This window comes from Nicotiana attenuata, unplaced genomic scaffold (genome assembly GCF_001879085.1).
Source record: "Nicotiana attenuata strain UT unplaced genomic scaffold, NIATTr2, whole genome shotgun sequence".
Classification (NCBI taxonomy): Eukaryota; Viridiplantae; Streptophyta; class Magnoliopsida; order Solanales; family Solanaceae; genus Nicotiana; species Nicotiana attenuata.
In genome coordinates this window covers 266,961-281,040 of record NW_017671063.1, presented here as the reverse complement: position 1 = coordinate 281,040, position 14,080 = coordinate 266,961, and the positions used below count along the sequence as shown (strand labels likewise).

Below are 14,080 nucleotides of genomic sequence, written 5' to 3'. Positions count from 1 at the left end.
GGAGGATTGGGGAGGTGGCTTATGAGCTTGCATTGCCACCCAGCCTATCTAGTGTGCATCCGGTATTTCATGTTTCTATGCTCCGGAAGTATATTGGGGATCCGTCTCATGTTTTGGACTTCAGCACGGTTCAGTTAGATGATGATTTGACGTATGATGTGGAGCCAGTAGCTATTTTTGAGCGGCAAGTTCGAAAGTTGAGGTCAAAGGGTATAGCTTCAGTGAAAGTGCAGTGGAGAGGTCGGCCCGTGGAGGAGGCTACCTGGGAGACCGAGCGGGAGATGCGGAGCAGATATCCTCACCTATTCGAGGCTTCAGGTATGTTTCTTGACTCGTTCGAGGACGAACGTTTGTTTAAAAGGGGGAGGATGTAACGACTCGGCCGGTCGTTTCATGAGTTACAGCTCTGTTTTCACCATTTCTGCTTCTTATTGTCTTGTTCAGCTGTATTATGTGTTATCGGGTTGGTTGGCTCGGGTTCGGAGAAGTTTTGGTAAAGTTTGAGACACTTAGTCTCTTTTGAGAAAGCTTAAGTTGGAAAAGCCAACCGGATGTTGACTTATGTGAAATAGGGCTCGGATGTAAATTCCGATGATTTGGATAGCTTCGGGAGGTGATCGGAACGTGTTTTGGAGGTCCGGAGTAGATTTAGGCCTGAATTGGCGAAATTTGAATTTTTGGCGTTTTCCGGTTGATAGATGAGATTTTAATATAGGGGTTGGAATGGAATTCCGGGAGTTGCAGTAGGTCCGTTGTGTCATTTGGGATGTGTGTGCAAAATTTCAGGTCATTCGGACGTGGGTTGGTAGACTTTTTGATCAAAAGCGGAATTCAGAAGTTTTAGAATTCGTAGGCTTGAATTCGATGTGTTTTGGTTGTTTCGATGTTGTTTGAGGTGTTTTGAAGATTGGTATAAGTTTGGATGGTGGTATATGACTTGTTTGCGCTTTTGGTTGGGGTCCCGGAGGCCTCGGGGTAATTTTGGATGGTTGTCGGAAAGTTAAGAGTTGGGAGTTTGCAGCTGAAGTTCTAGGACTGCTGTCATAACCGCATCTGCGGTTGAGAGGGCGCAGGTGCGACTCTCGCAGATGCGGAAAGCAAGTCGCAGAAGCGGAATGGACCATGGGGAGCTGGAACCGCAGAAGCGGCTAGGTGAGCGCACCTGCGGTAGCGCAAGTGCGGGTGTCTTATCGCAGATGCGAAACTTGGGTTCTTAAGTGAAAACCACAGAAGCAGTTGCTGGACCGCAGAAGCGGTGTCGCAGGAGCGTGATTTGGACCGCAGGTGCGAAAAACCTGGGCCAAAAGGTATAAAAGAATTCCTTCGCGATTTTTGAGTTATTCTTCACCATTTGCATGCGGGTTTGAGCTTGGGGGAGCTATTTGAAGAGGGATTTCATAGAGGTAAGGTTTTTGGACCCTAAATTCGTTTCTATGGTGTTATTTCACTGATTTGGCTTGAAAATTTAATGGAAATTAAGAGTGAAAAATTGGGAAACTAGGGCTTAAGATTTGAGACCTTTGAGCAAGGGTTTGAGGGGTCATTTGTGGTCGGATTTTAATACTTTTGATATGTATGAACTCGTGGGGAGATAAAAGAGTCTATTGATGTAAATTTTATCGAATTCCGAGACGTGGGCCCGGGGGTCGGGTTGGACCAATTTCGGGATATTTGGTATAATTTGATTATTTTCGCATGGGCTTCGTTCCCTTAGCTTATTCTAATGTTATGATTCTGATTTTAGGTAGATTCGATGCGAGTTGAGGCCGAGGCGAGAGGCAAAGGCATCGCGGAGTAGTATTTCATCCGGTTTGAGGTAAGTAACCATTGTAAATCTGGAACTGAGGGTATAAAACTCCGGTATTTCATATTGGTTTGATGAATGAGGTGACGCACATGCTAGGTGACGAGCGTGTGGGCGTGCACCAGTAGGGACTGTGACTTGGTCCGTCCCATAATGACTATTAAGCCGCGTACTTGATCTGAAATCTTATGATATCACGTATTTTAGAGATTGATACTATATTATGGGGTGTATGCCATGTTTGGGGCCTTGTGCCGACCTGCTGAGACCCTTAAGGGCATTTTTACTGTTTTTCCTCACTCTATTTGTTTGAAAGCATATCCTTAGTCATGTTTTACCCGCTTATTGCTTAAACCTGGTTTTTATCACTCTGTTTCTTAAAATATGCAAACTGTTTGGGCTGAGTTTCCCTGATTTCCGTTGTTATGCACGATGTGAGGTTAATGACTGAGAGAGGTTGAGGACCTAATCGTGAGGATTATATATCGGGTTGCACGCTGCAGCAATATTTTATGTATATATTATGGATCGGCCTGCACGCCGCAGCGATACTTATATGGATCGGGCTGCACACCGCAGCGATATATATATTGGATCGGGCTGCGCGCCGCAACGATATGACGGTTGGGCTGTAGGAGCCCCTCCGGAGTTTGTACACCCCCAGTGAGCGTTGTCGACTATAAACTATGGATCGGGCTGCACGCCAAAGCAATTATTATGATTATTACTATTATGAGATATTATTGAGCCTGAGTGCTGAGTATGAGATATCATAAGTTTGACAAATTAAAATTGTGAGTCGTTTAACCTATTAATTAGTGAATGAACTCTGAGTTTGAAGTTGAATGTATAGTCATATCAATCACTAGTAGATATTTGGACTACAATTCGAAGCTAATTAACATGAGTACTGGGCATCCAACTTTTGGCCTTGTATTTTTCCCTTGAGTCGATTAATCTGTTATATAATGCTTAATTTGCAATGGTCTTGTATTTCTCCACTATTTATATTAATAACTAAAAGAGAATTATATTTGTAGACGATTCAGCTTTATTGTTAGTCCGAAAATATGATGAAACAGAAACCACCTAAGTTTCTATACTATCATTTTTATATATGCCTTCATTTTCCTTTAGGAAAAAAAAGAAAATAAAGTATTTTCTTTTTTTTTAGCAAACAGGAAATATATATATTAATAGCTAAGGAACATGCAGTACATGACTTTCATAGTTTGTGTCACATAGGACACTTTGGTTACCTAGGCTTGCTAAATTTTAGCAAGCATCATAAGATAGGAATTTTCCAAAAACATATTGTTCTAGTAAGTCACTTTCCACGAAACATTTTACATCATATGGTGGTTCCACAAAAACTTTCTTCTCCTTCATTAGATCAGCAGTTGCCTTCTTTGCCATTTGATGAGCTACCCTATTCCCTTGCCTGAACTCGTGCTGGATGGTTACCTCCCTCTGCTGGTGCATTAACAACCTGTATTAATTGTCGACAATGTTAGCATAAAGTCTATTACATTGTTGGATTGATAGGATTATAATGAGCTGTTTCTATTTGGAGAGGGAACATTTCCCAAATATGAGCTGTTTTAAGTCCCACTAGGAGTGCTTTGATTTCAGCATGTAATGATCCACGAGCATGAGCTGGTTTTGCAAGGCCAATTATCCAATGCCCATTGGCATTTCTGATTACACTACCCAGTCCACATTTTTGAGTGTTTTTATTGAAGCTAGCATCTATGTTTAATTTGAACCATCCCTTTGGAGGTCTATGCAATTTAATATTGATGTGGATTTTTGGAGAAGTGAGTATACTTTTTTCAGTTAGAAGAAGAAATTCAGTGGTCCTAGCAATAATATGGTTAATATTGATAGGGTTTTCCGTATCATTTTGGTTGTTATTATTCCTATTTAACCAAATGTGCCAGATAGCAAAAGAAAAAAAGAGATTCCAATTTATGAAGTTGTTTTTATTCAGGTAGTCAAAACTTTTTAGCCGAATGAACCAGTGATCACCCTGCTCCTTATAGAAGTTTTGCCATCCAATACTGTCCCAAAAATATTTAATGACTTTGCAGTTAAAGAAAATGTGGATTATGGATTCTTCTTCATGACATTTGCATATAGGGCATGCTGGGTCAATATTTAAATCGATTTTTGCTAGGTCAAAAATAAAGTATTTCACTTAAGGGAAAAAAACTACCTAAGTTTCTTAACGATATAGATATCATAATATCATAAGATAACAAATAGAATAGAGACGGCCATATGATACACTGCAATGTTAACCATGCACAAAACTTTAATTTATGAAGGAGATAAAACTAAATAGTTAAACTTAACTTTATATATATATATATATATATATATATATAATATAGATATATATATATTATATATATATATATATAGTTCCATCAAAGTCGACAACCCATACTAAACAACTAAAACTAAGTTTCTCTAAACTATAGAATTGAAAACTATAAATTTCTAGAGAGCTAATGAACTACTAAAATTACCACTAAATCTTAAGGTCCAAAGCCATTAAATGCCTGGAAAAGAATTAATATTGTGATATTCCAATGGCAACAAGCAATTTTCTTGCCAACTCGGAAAATCCCATTGAACATCATTCATATAATCAGAGGTAAAATCGTTCCACGTAAAATTTTCTTGTGCCATGTTAAAGTTTGCTTCATCATGCAAAGGATAAGCATAATCAACGTTCAACTTGGCGAATTTCTTAATAGAAGAATCAACAAGGATATCTGAGGAATTATCAGAGATATCGAGCAATTGAACATTTTCTTCAAATGTTGTATCAGTTCCAATTGAATCTGTTGTTCCTTCATAGTCACAGTCCATACCAACTTGATCATTGATACTAAGAGGAGAGTTCAGTTCTCTTCCAATGGTTTTTAATGACTTATCAACTTTTTGATAAATTCTGCATAAGACCCAACTGTCGAGCTGAAAAAATGACAAAGGAAAAGATAACACCATAGGGAAAAGTTTAATATAGAAACAAATTCAAGAACGTAGTGTATGAAAACGCCAATTCTACAAGAATTATGGATCACAAATAGGGATGGCAATGGGGCGGAGTGGGTGCGGGGCAGGTTTCAGCATTCGCCGGGTTACAGTGTTTGCGGGGGCGGGGCAGATTTCAGCATTCACGGGGCAGGGAGGGTTACAGTGTTTGCGGGGGCAGGGTGGGTCGCGGGTCAATATTTTAATTTTTTGAACTAAAAACCTAAAAGGCTAAAACGTTACCAGCCACACTAATTTCTCAGATTGCAGAACTGTTATTTTGTATGAAAGACAAAAGATTTTGAAAGAAAAGGCTGGACGTATTGGATAGACGATAGTTATAAACTTCATAGATAAATATTTATGAGTGTTCTATGAGTAAAAGACTAACTTTTTAGATCAAAAAAGAAAAACTACTCCTATTTCATATTTATTCTTCACTGAACAAATTTTTTTTATACTCCAAAGTAGAAAAATTATAAAAATAAATAAATAAATATATATGCGGGGCGGGTTTGCACATGGCGGTTTAAAAACAGCAAATTATACTTTGTGGGGTGAGGCGAGTTAAAACCTTAGCGGGTTTACACGGGTTTGCCCCGCAACCACACCTCCCGCATCATTTATCATCTCTAATCACAAAAGTGGGGTCGAACTCATATATCAAAGTAATTAATAGAATACTGAACTTACCCTCCAGGTATTTCCGTCTTTTCTCTCAACACGAGATTCGTTCACTCTATATTCATGCATAATCCAGTTGGTTTTTTTTCCTTTCTGACGTTTACCATGGTAGAAAACCAAAGCTTTTCTGAACCCAACTATTGAACCATTGTGGTTTATAGGTCTGTCTGCTCCAGTAGCCTTCCAGTAGCCTGTTCCAGCAGCTCGGTTTGGCCTCGTTCCATTTATATATTTTTTATCCCTTGGAGTGAAAAAATACCATTCCTTTTCTCCAACCACAGGATATGTCTCTATTTGCATTTATAGTAAAAAAAAAAAAAAGTATTATTATCAATGAATCAAGAAATTAAACATGTATTTAGTGATGTAACCTTAAATAAGTAAGAAAATTCTCAAATCCCGTAGAGCTCGTTTGGTATGAGAGACAAGGAATAATTAATCCCGGGACTAAATTTAAGAAGAGTTTATCCATGTTTGGTTCAGAGAAAATTATGGTATAATAAATTCCGGGATTGTAGTGTATTTTTATCCCCATGGAAAGGTGGAATAACTAATCCCCGGATAATTAATTCTGGAATAACATCTTTCCAACCAGACGACCCCTTAAAGTGTTTCACCAATCAAGAATAGGTTTCTATTTGCATTCTTAGTAAAGTAGAAGGGAAATAGTAGCAATATTAAGGAATCAAGAAAAATGTCTTTAATGGTGTAAGTAACATTAAATAGTTCAGTAAATTCTTAAATAAAAAATGCATTAATCAAGATAATTACTTTAGGTTTTCAGTATGACAGTGTCTATTAACCTAAAATTGATTTGAAATGGATATATGAAAACCTAAAATACTTATCTTTGTTCAATATTCTCTTTTCTTTATTGGGGTTTTCTCTTCTATTTTTTTTTCCAGAATAGCAATGTCTAGTGAATTAAAAGAGCAGGAAAAAAAAAACTAACGATTAATCAATATTGTATATACAAACTACAGAAGAAACTCTTTATACTTAAATTAAGCTATACTCCAAAGTTTCATCTATCAAACAAATTAAAACAATAAAAATGACATAGAAAGTCAAAAAAAGATACATCAAGAGCATAAAATATGTTACCAAATTGTGAACTATATGCAGAGGTAAATAAGGGATATACATATCCAGGGTTAATTCAACTTGATGAATTTAACCTTTAAAATTGCACTTTGACACATAGATTCAGAATTTAACATCTATTAAAGTTTTAGTGATTTTTGAGATATATTTCTACGTTCCATGTCTGAAATATTAGATTCAGTTGAAACTATTAACAATAAAGACCATCAACCTTTCGTAAAAAACCAGAATAAAAACCTGAAAGTTGTTGAGGACTATGCATGCAAAGGTTGACTTCCTTGATTTCATTAGAAGGTAAAGGTTCATTCATGACTTTCTTCTTGAGATAATGAACGATGAGTTCATCGTCGCGGGGACAAAAGCGATAGCCCGGTGGAAAATCCAAAGAATCATAGACGTCTACCTGCAAAACACGTACACAGAAACTAGTATTACACGACGAACAAATATATGCATGATTTTATTATATTGTCAAGAACTTCTTTATTGTTCTTGCTCTTGTTTTTTCAATATTAGGGTTTTGATCAGTCCTAGAAGAATTAACATGCCTTGAAATTCGCCTGAATTTGCTTATCAGACTCCATTGTTTTGCTTGAGAAGGACACTCGGAAAGAGTCCAAATTGAAATATATGATCAGGTTTTGTTTCAACAAATTGATTATATAAAGATTTGGGTTAATCTAATATAAAATGTAATCCTATCATATCTAAACTACCTGATATGAAATCATTATTTTAAGCGGTCAGGTTAATGGTAAATTTGGTTTTAACTATGTAAAAATGAATTTTAATGATTAAATAATTAGAAAAAGGAGTTTTCAACGAGAAATAATATTTTTTTCACTTTTGATACGTCTTAATAAAGAAAGAATATTTCATGTGGTATGCTTAAAACTTTTTTTTTTAAGAGTAGACTAAAAAAATATTGATCTCATACTAGTGTCTTTTTCAGGTGGCTAATAGTGAATTTTTCTTAGTACTTGTACATGTGTTCTTTTTTTTTTTTCCCACTTGGAACGATGGATGTCTTCCATAACAGTTTTAGATCGGTTATGTATCCAAAACAGGTTTTAGATTGGTTATATATCCATAACAGGTTTTGGATTGGTTTTGTAACAACGAAATATTTCTATAAATAGGTTCACTGATGAACCTATTCGATACTCTGAAACGAAGAAATATATCCTCTCTTCTAATGTTGTCATTCTCTTCTATTATTAGTCCTAGTTAATTACATAGTTCTTGCTATATTGCTTTTATTTTATAACACGTTATCAGCACGAGGATCTAATCCTTTCCATTACCATTTTAAGGTTTATTTTCATATATCCTCCAGGTATGTCTTAATACAGGTTACATATTTTATATTAATTCAAGTTCTTATAGTAGTTGTTATGTCGTCGCAGAAAAGAAATTAATAGACGTAAAATAATTATGTAGTAATTCATTATTCACATGTATATCAGAAAGCATTTGGTTAGAGATATTGTAAAAATTCGCCATGATTTTTAATTGGTAGAAATACTCGTTAACTCCTCTTAACTGAAGATGACCTTAGTAATTTTATTTAACCAATTTCTTTTAGATTTATATTCAGATATAATACTTTTTTTAAAAGGAAATATTTATGTGTAATTGAAATGACTTGATCAAGTGTTTTGGTTCATTCAATAAGTACTGGACATACATATGTTTCTCACTAGTCATGGAAATTTAACTTGCTACTAATATATTGTGAAAATACTTAGAGTTCCCCAGTAAAATTTTATTTATGTATTCTATAATATTTGTCATATACCATCTTAATTTATTACAAGTTATTTGCTGTAAATTTAAAGCCTATAAATATACTAATAATTCTGAAGATGGCTCTCTCATTTAAAGAAGAGAATTTTAAGATTCATTTTATTTGGAAGATGAGAGGATAAATAGTAGCTGGCTGATGTGAATGCTTAGTTATACGATTTATTTGTCAATGAATCATAATGATCTCTTAATCAATTTCTGCATGGTTGTTACTACTTTGCTGATGGTTTACCAGTACCTAACATTTATCAACCAATAGTTAATTATTTGTATTAGAAGGTATACTTGAACTATATTCAGTTTCATGATATACACGACTAGCAGAAGTGATTATATTCTTATAACTAATTTTGTTTTTTCTTATGACCACAAGAGTGATAATTGATATTTTCATAAATGGTCGGGGGTAAGTCCCACGACACTCTGAGAATAATGCATCAAGTTCATGTGCACCGTAATAATAAGAGGGTTCGAGTCCGGATGATTAAGGCATAATATGCATTTATGAAGGTAAGACATTGGTTCCCAATGCATCATATTGATGATGATTTTGAAAAATATAATATAATTATCGTGGCCATATGAATTGGCGTGGTCGTGGCAAGAAACGAAATAATAATCGTCATCATGGTAGTAATTATAAAAAGGAGAACAATAAGGGTTCTCAATATATCCTTCAAAAGGTAAAGGCAATGTCTACCATCAAATTGGTATGGAAAATAATAAATCACGTCGCAATGATTATACTCCATTCCCTGAAGAGAATGTGACTTGTGATAAACATTTAGAATGCAGACTCATTCTTGAAGGTGAATGTAGCAATATGTGTGTAATGAACAAAGACGTGTTGGATACATACCACAACTCACCCTTAAGGGAGGTTTAAGAGGAAGAAAGATAATAAATATTACTGTGTGGTTACATGAATATGTCATTGGTCGCGTACATGTGGTACGTCAAAAATATATATTGGCGTGTCTTATAAAAGGTTATTAAAGGCAAAATGCAAGCAAAAAATAATTTTGCTTATGATGACTTTGACCATGACACTTTATTATAATATAACTTTCTTTATGAAAGAGACATTCACCATATGAATGGTGTGACAAAAGATCTTGTAGTACAAATCAATTAAGAGCTCCGGAGGAACTAATTTATTATTACCCAGATGAATAAAATTATTCATGACATTGATATTGTAGTAAGTCTCAAAAGAAACTTTTTGAGTTTCAAATGTATAAGCCAAAGTGGTTGGCATATTGAGACTATAAATGAAAGGAAGGTTGAATATATTCATATTACTATAATCATACCGGGTAAATATAAAAGGTTATCCGACTTTCCTTCTATTTGTACTACACAAGTATAAGTATGATGATGCAATCACATAAACTCGAGGTTTACTGAAACAAATATTAGTTGGCATGACTGGTAGGCCATCCCAGTTCAATTATGATGCGCAAGTGATTGGTAATTCACATTGACATATATTGAAGAAATAGAAGATTCTTCAAGAATTCTCTTGTGCTGCTTATTCCCATGATATACCAGCTAAGGTAGGGACTGAATCCCTTGATTTCTGGAACGAATAAAAGGTGATATATGTATATATGGGCCCAGTCACCTGCCATGTGGACTATTTACTATTATATGATTTTAATAGATGCATCTATTCTATAGTCACATGTGCGTTTGTTATCAACTTGCAGTTTGGCTTTTGCAAGGTTGCTTGCTCAAATTATTAGAGCACAATTCCAGAACGTAAATTATGATGATTTATCTTGATAATGCTGGTTTAAATCCATGTTGGTTTAGCAGAAATTATATGCCTCCAACTATAGCTAACTAATTGGTTATGAGAACAAAACTCCCAAAAATAAAATTTGGTATGAGATGTATTATTTAATATATAGCAGCACTTGTACGCATCTAGCAAACAAATTATTGATAAATTCTCTCTATCACAATTGGTTCAGGGTCAGGAACCAAATAAACTTCATCTAGAAATATAAATGTGTTATATGATTTAATTGCTCCACCATAACGCATAAAGATGAGTCTCTAAATAATGACGGAGATATGTTTTGGTGATCCAACATTAGGGGGAGAAAATGGGCAGCTGAAATAAATATTATATGAAATGAATTATTATAAGTACATCTAGATCCTCACACAAGAAAATATGAACTTGAAGTTCAAGTGATAATACATTTGAAAAATATTGCTAGGCACATTTGTTGACCCAAAGCTAAATATCATATTTCAGCTGCTAGTGCTCCAAAAAAAATAAAAGGATAAAGTCCATGAAGGATAGAGTCTATGGCGCACATGAAGCATAATTGACTAATCGGTTTCAAAAATAGAATTCCTTGAAGAAAGAGAGGAGCAAATGATCAAGATGGTCATAATAAGGAGGCAAGTGCTCTATAAGAGCACCGCGACATAACACTTTATAAGACCTCATAAAAGAGGCTCAGGTACCTGAAAATAATAAGATCTCGATAAGTTATGTCTTTATTGAGTGATGATGAAACCGATATAAAATGATCATCGATGATATTATTGATAGAATGTAGCGCTCAATATTATTAATATTGACGAGGATCTTGAGCTCAAATCTGTCATTGAATGTGGACAAATAAATGATTGGCCAAAATAAAAAATATGCAATCAAGATTGACTTCACCTGAAAAATGCGAAATTGGATGCAATTACATTCGGGTATCTTATCAGTCTAGCAATTCATGAAAAACTTGATATGCATCTTATGGATGTTGTCACGGCCTATTTATATGGCTCACTGGACAACGAAATTTTTATGAAAATCCCTGAAGGATTCAAAGTACCTGAAACATACAAAGATTCCAGGAAAACTTGTTCGATAAAGCTTCGGAAATCCTTGAATGGATTGAAGTGATCAGGGCGCATGTGGTATAATCTCCTCAACGAATACCTATTAAAAGAAGGGTACAAGAATGACACAATTTGTCCTTTTGTCTTTATAGAAAGATCTGGATCTGAATTTGTCATAATAGTTGTGTATGTTGATGACTTGAATATCATTGGAACTCCTAAAGAGCTTCCAAAGGCCTAAGAATGCTTGAAGAAAGAATTTGAAATGAAAAATCTTGGAAAGACAAAGTTTTGTCTTGTCTTACAAATTGAGCATTTGAAAAATGGAATATTTGTCCATCAATCAACGTACACCGAAAATATTTTGAAGCGCTTTTATATGGATAAAGCACATCCATTGAGTACCCCGATGGTTGTGAGATCGTTTGATATAAATAAAGATCCATTTCGTCCTCATGAAAATAATGAAGAACTTCTAGGTACTGAAATACCATATCTTAGTGGAATTGGGGAATTAATGTACCTTGCTAATAATTCTAGACCAGATATAGCTTTTTCTGTAAGCTTGTTAGCAAGATTTACTTCTTCCCCAACACAAAGACACTGGAATGGTATTAAGCATCTATTATATCTGCGAGGGACCATTAATATAGGATTATTTTATTCAAATGAATCTAGGTCACAATTGATAGGTTAAGCAGATGCAGGATATTTGCCTGACCCACATAAAGGTCAATCTCAAACAGGCTATTTATTTACATGTAGAGGTACTGCAATATCATGGCGTTCAACAAAACAAACTATGGTTGCTACTTCTTCAAATCATGCAGAGATAATAGCCATTCATGAAGCGAGTCGAGAATGCGTTTGGTTGAGATCAATAACTCAACATATCCAGGAGCTATGTGGTCTTTCATGGGGAAAGGATATCCCAATAACATTATATGAAGACAATGCTGCATGTATAGCTCAACTAAAAGGGGGATATATTAAAGGAGACAGAACAAAGTATATTTCACCAAAATTCTTTTTCACGCATGATCGTCAAAAGAATGGTGAATTAGATGTTCAACAAATTCGTTCAAGTGATAATTTGGCATATTTGTTCCCTAAGGCATTGCCGACATCAACATTTGAGAAGTTAAGATACAAGATTGAAATGTGTCATCTCCGAGATATCAAATAAGGTTTTTTTTTCAGGGGGAGAAATACGCATTGTACTCTTTTTCCCTTAAACCAAGGTTTTGTCCCATTTGGGTTTTCCTGGTAAGGTTTTTAATGAGGCAACTCTTAATGCGTATTACAAGATATGTGTACTCTTTTTTCTTCGTTAAGATTTTTCCCACTGGGTTTTTCTTAGTAAGGTTTTAATGAGGCACATTATCTATTAGTGGACATCCAAGGGGGGGTGTTATAAATCCTGCAAATGGATCCATCCACTTGCAACGATGGATGTCTTCCATAACAGGTTTTGGATTGGTTATGTATCCATAACAGGTTTCAGATTGGTTATGTATCCATAACAGGTTTTAGATTGGTTATGTATTCATAACAGGTTTTGGATTGGTTTTGTAACAACGAAATGTTTCTATACATAGGTTCACCGATGAACCTATTCCATACTCTGAAACGAAGAAATAAATCCTCTCTTCTAATGTTATCCTTCTCTTCTATTATTAGTCCTAGTTAATTACATAGTTCTTATTATATTGCTTTTATTTCATAACAGGTTCAAGTAGTTTTCACATCTTCTCTTCATATTTTCTCCCCTCTATAAATTAGCCACATGTGACTGCATTAATAAATCACGTTTTAAGTGGGTTATACTCTGCAGCATAAGTAAGAATTTAATAGGTTCAACTCAATTCAGGTATAAATTTATGTGTAAAAAATTATTAAAACTACAATAAATAGTAGATATGAATTTATGTGTAAAAAACTATTAAAATTATAATAAATAGTAAATATAAACTTATAATTTTAAATATACTAACCTTAAATGCTTAACCCATAGAGTTGCCTCTACTCAGGCCACTTTATAGTTCGAGAGAAATAAGTATTCAATTTGAATTTTATAAAGTCACATATCTACACATTAAGTTTGTCATGAAAAAGTAGTGATGTAATAATATAAGGATATTTTGCCTTTGTTGATTCAAGATATTGAAGGCGCGTTTGAATTTGGACAACTTAAAAGTAATTTGGGGTCCAATGTCATAATTGTAAGGATGAGATCGTACAGTTCACTTAGAACCTTTTTAGCCATAGATTTTTTCAAAATAAATTTGAGTTTTATCATGCAAACACATGTTTGGCCATAGATTTTGTTTATATTTTGGCAAAATTTTAAATCCCAAAACCAGTTATATTTTTTAAAAATTGCCCCAAAGTTTTGTATTGTATAAAAGAACCCACCATTTATCATTTTGTAACAATGTTGCTTTGTCTTCTCGGTAGTGTATCATATAGTTCATTATAAAAATGATAATTTTGCATCAAATTTATTTATGTTCAGGACGATGGTTTGTAATAATATAATGAATGTTATTGATAATGGTACTGTTAGGTATTTGTGATAGTTTTTAGAACTTGTGAGTATAAGTCATGTTTCATGTTTCATGTTTTTCCAAAATAAAGTTGGGAAATATGTTTTAAAAATTGATGTCCAAATACATTTTCATCGTGAAACCAAACTTCACCCAAATCAGATTTTGAAAACTAATTTGAAAATCTATAGCCAAACGCTAGCTTACACGTAGCAATTAGCTAGTAAGACCATTTAAATCC

General features: G+C 34.4%; 1 protein-coding gene across 1 annotated transcript; it reads right to left on the bottom strand.

Moving 5' to 3' along the window:
• Window positions 1-3,079: 3,079 nt before the first annotated feature.
• Window positions 3,080-7,218, bottom strand: LOC109205617 (NAC transcription factor 29-like). Its single transcript, XM_019368333.1, has 5 exons — window positions 7,183-7,218; window positions 6,872-7,037; window positions 5,540-5,820; window positions 4,422-4,786; window positions 3,080-3,293 (listed from the first exon to the last, which is right to left on the bottom strand). Exons 1-5 carry the CDS (start codon window positions 7,216-7,218, stop codon window positions 3,080-3,082), a joined length of 1,062 nt encoding a protein of 353 aa, XP_019223878.1.
• Between the last annotated feature and the right edge of the window lie 6,862 nt (window positions 7,219-14,080).

What these genes read in the sequence shown, in the direction of transcription:
- LOC109205617 (XM_019368333.1), bottom strand. Translation starts at nt 7,218, where the DNA reads ATGGAGTCTGATAAGCAAATTCAGGCGAATTTCAAG. An exon ending in AAATTCAGGCGAATTTCAAG is followed by an intron (nt 7,038 to 7,182) that starts GCATGTTAATTC and finishes CGTGTTTTGCAG; the next exon opens with GTAGACGTCTATGATTCTTT. An exon ending in TAGTCCTCAACAACTTTCAG is followed by an intron (nt 5,821 to 6,871) that starts GTTTTTATTCTG and finishes AAATGCAAATAG; the next exon opens with AGACATATCCTGTGGTTGGA.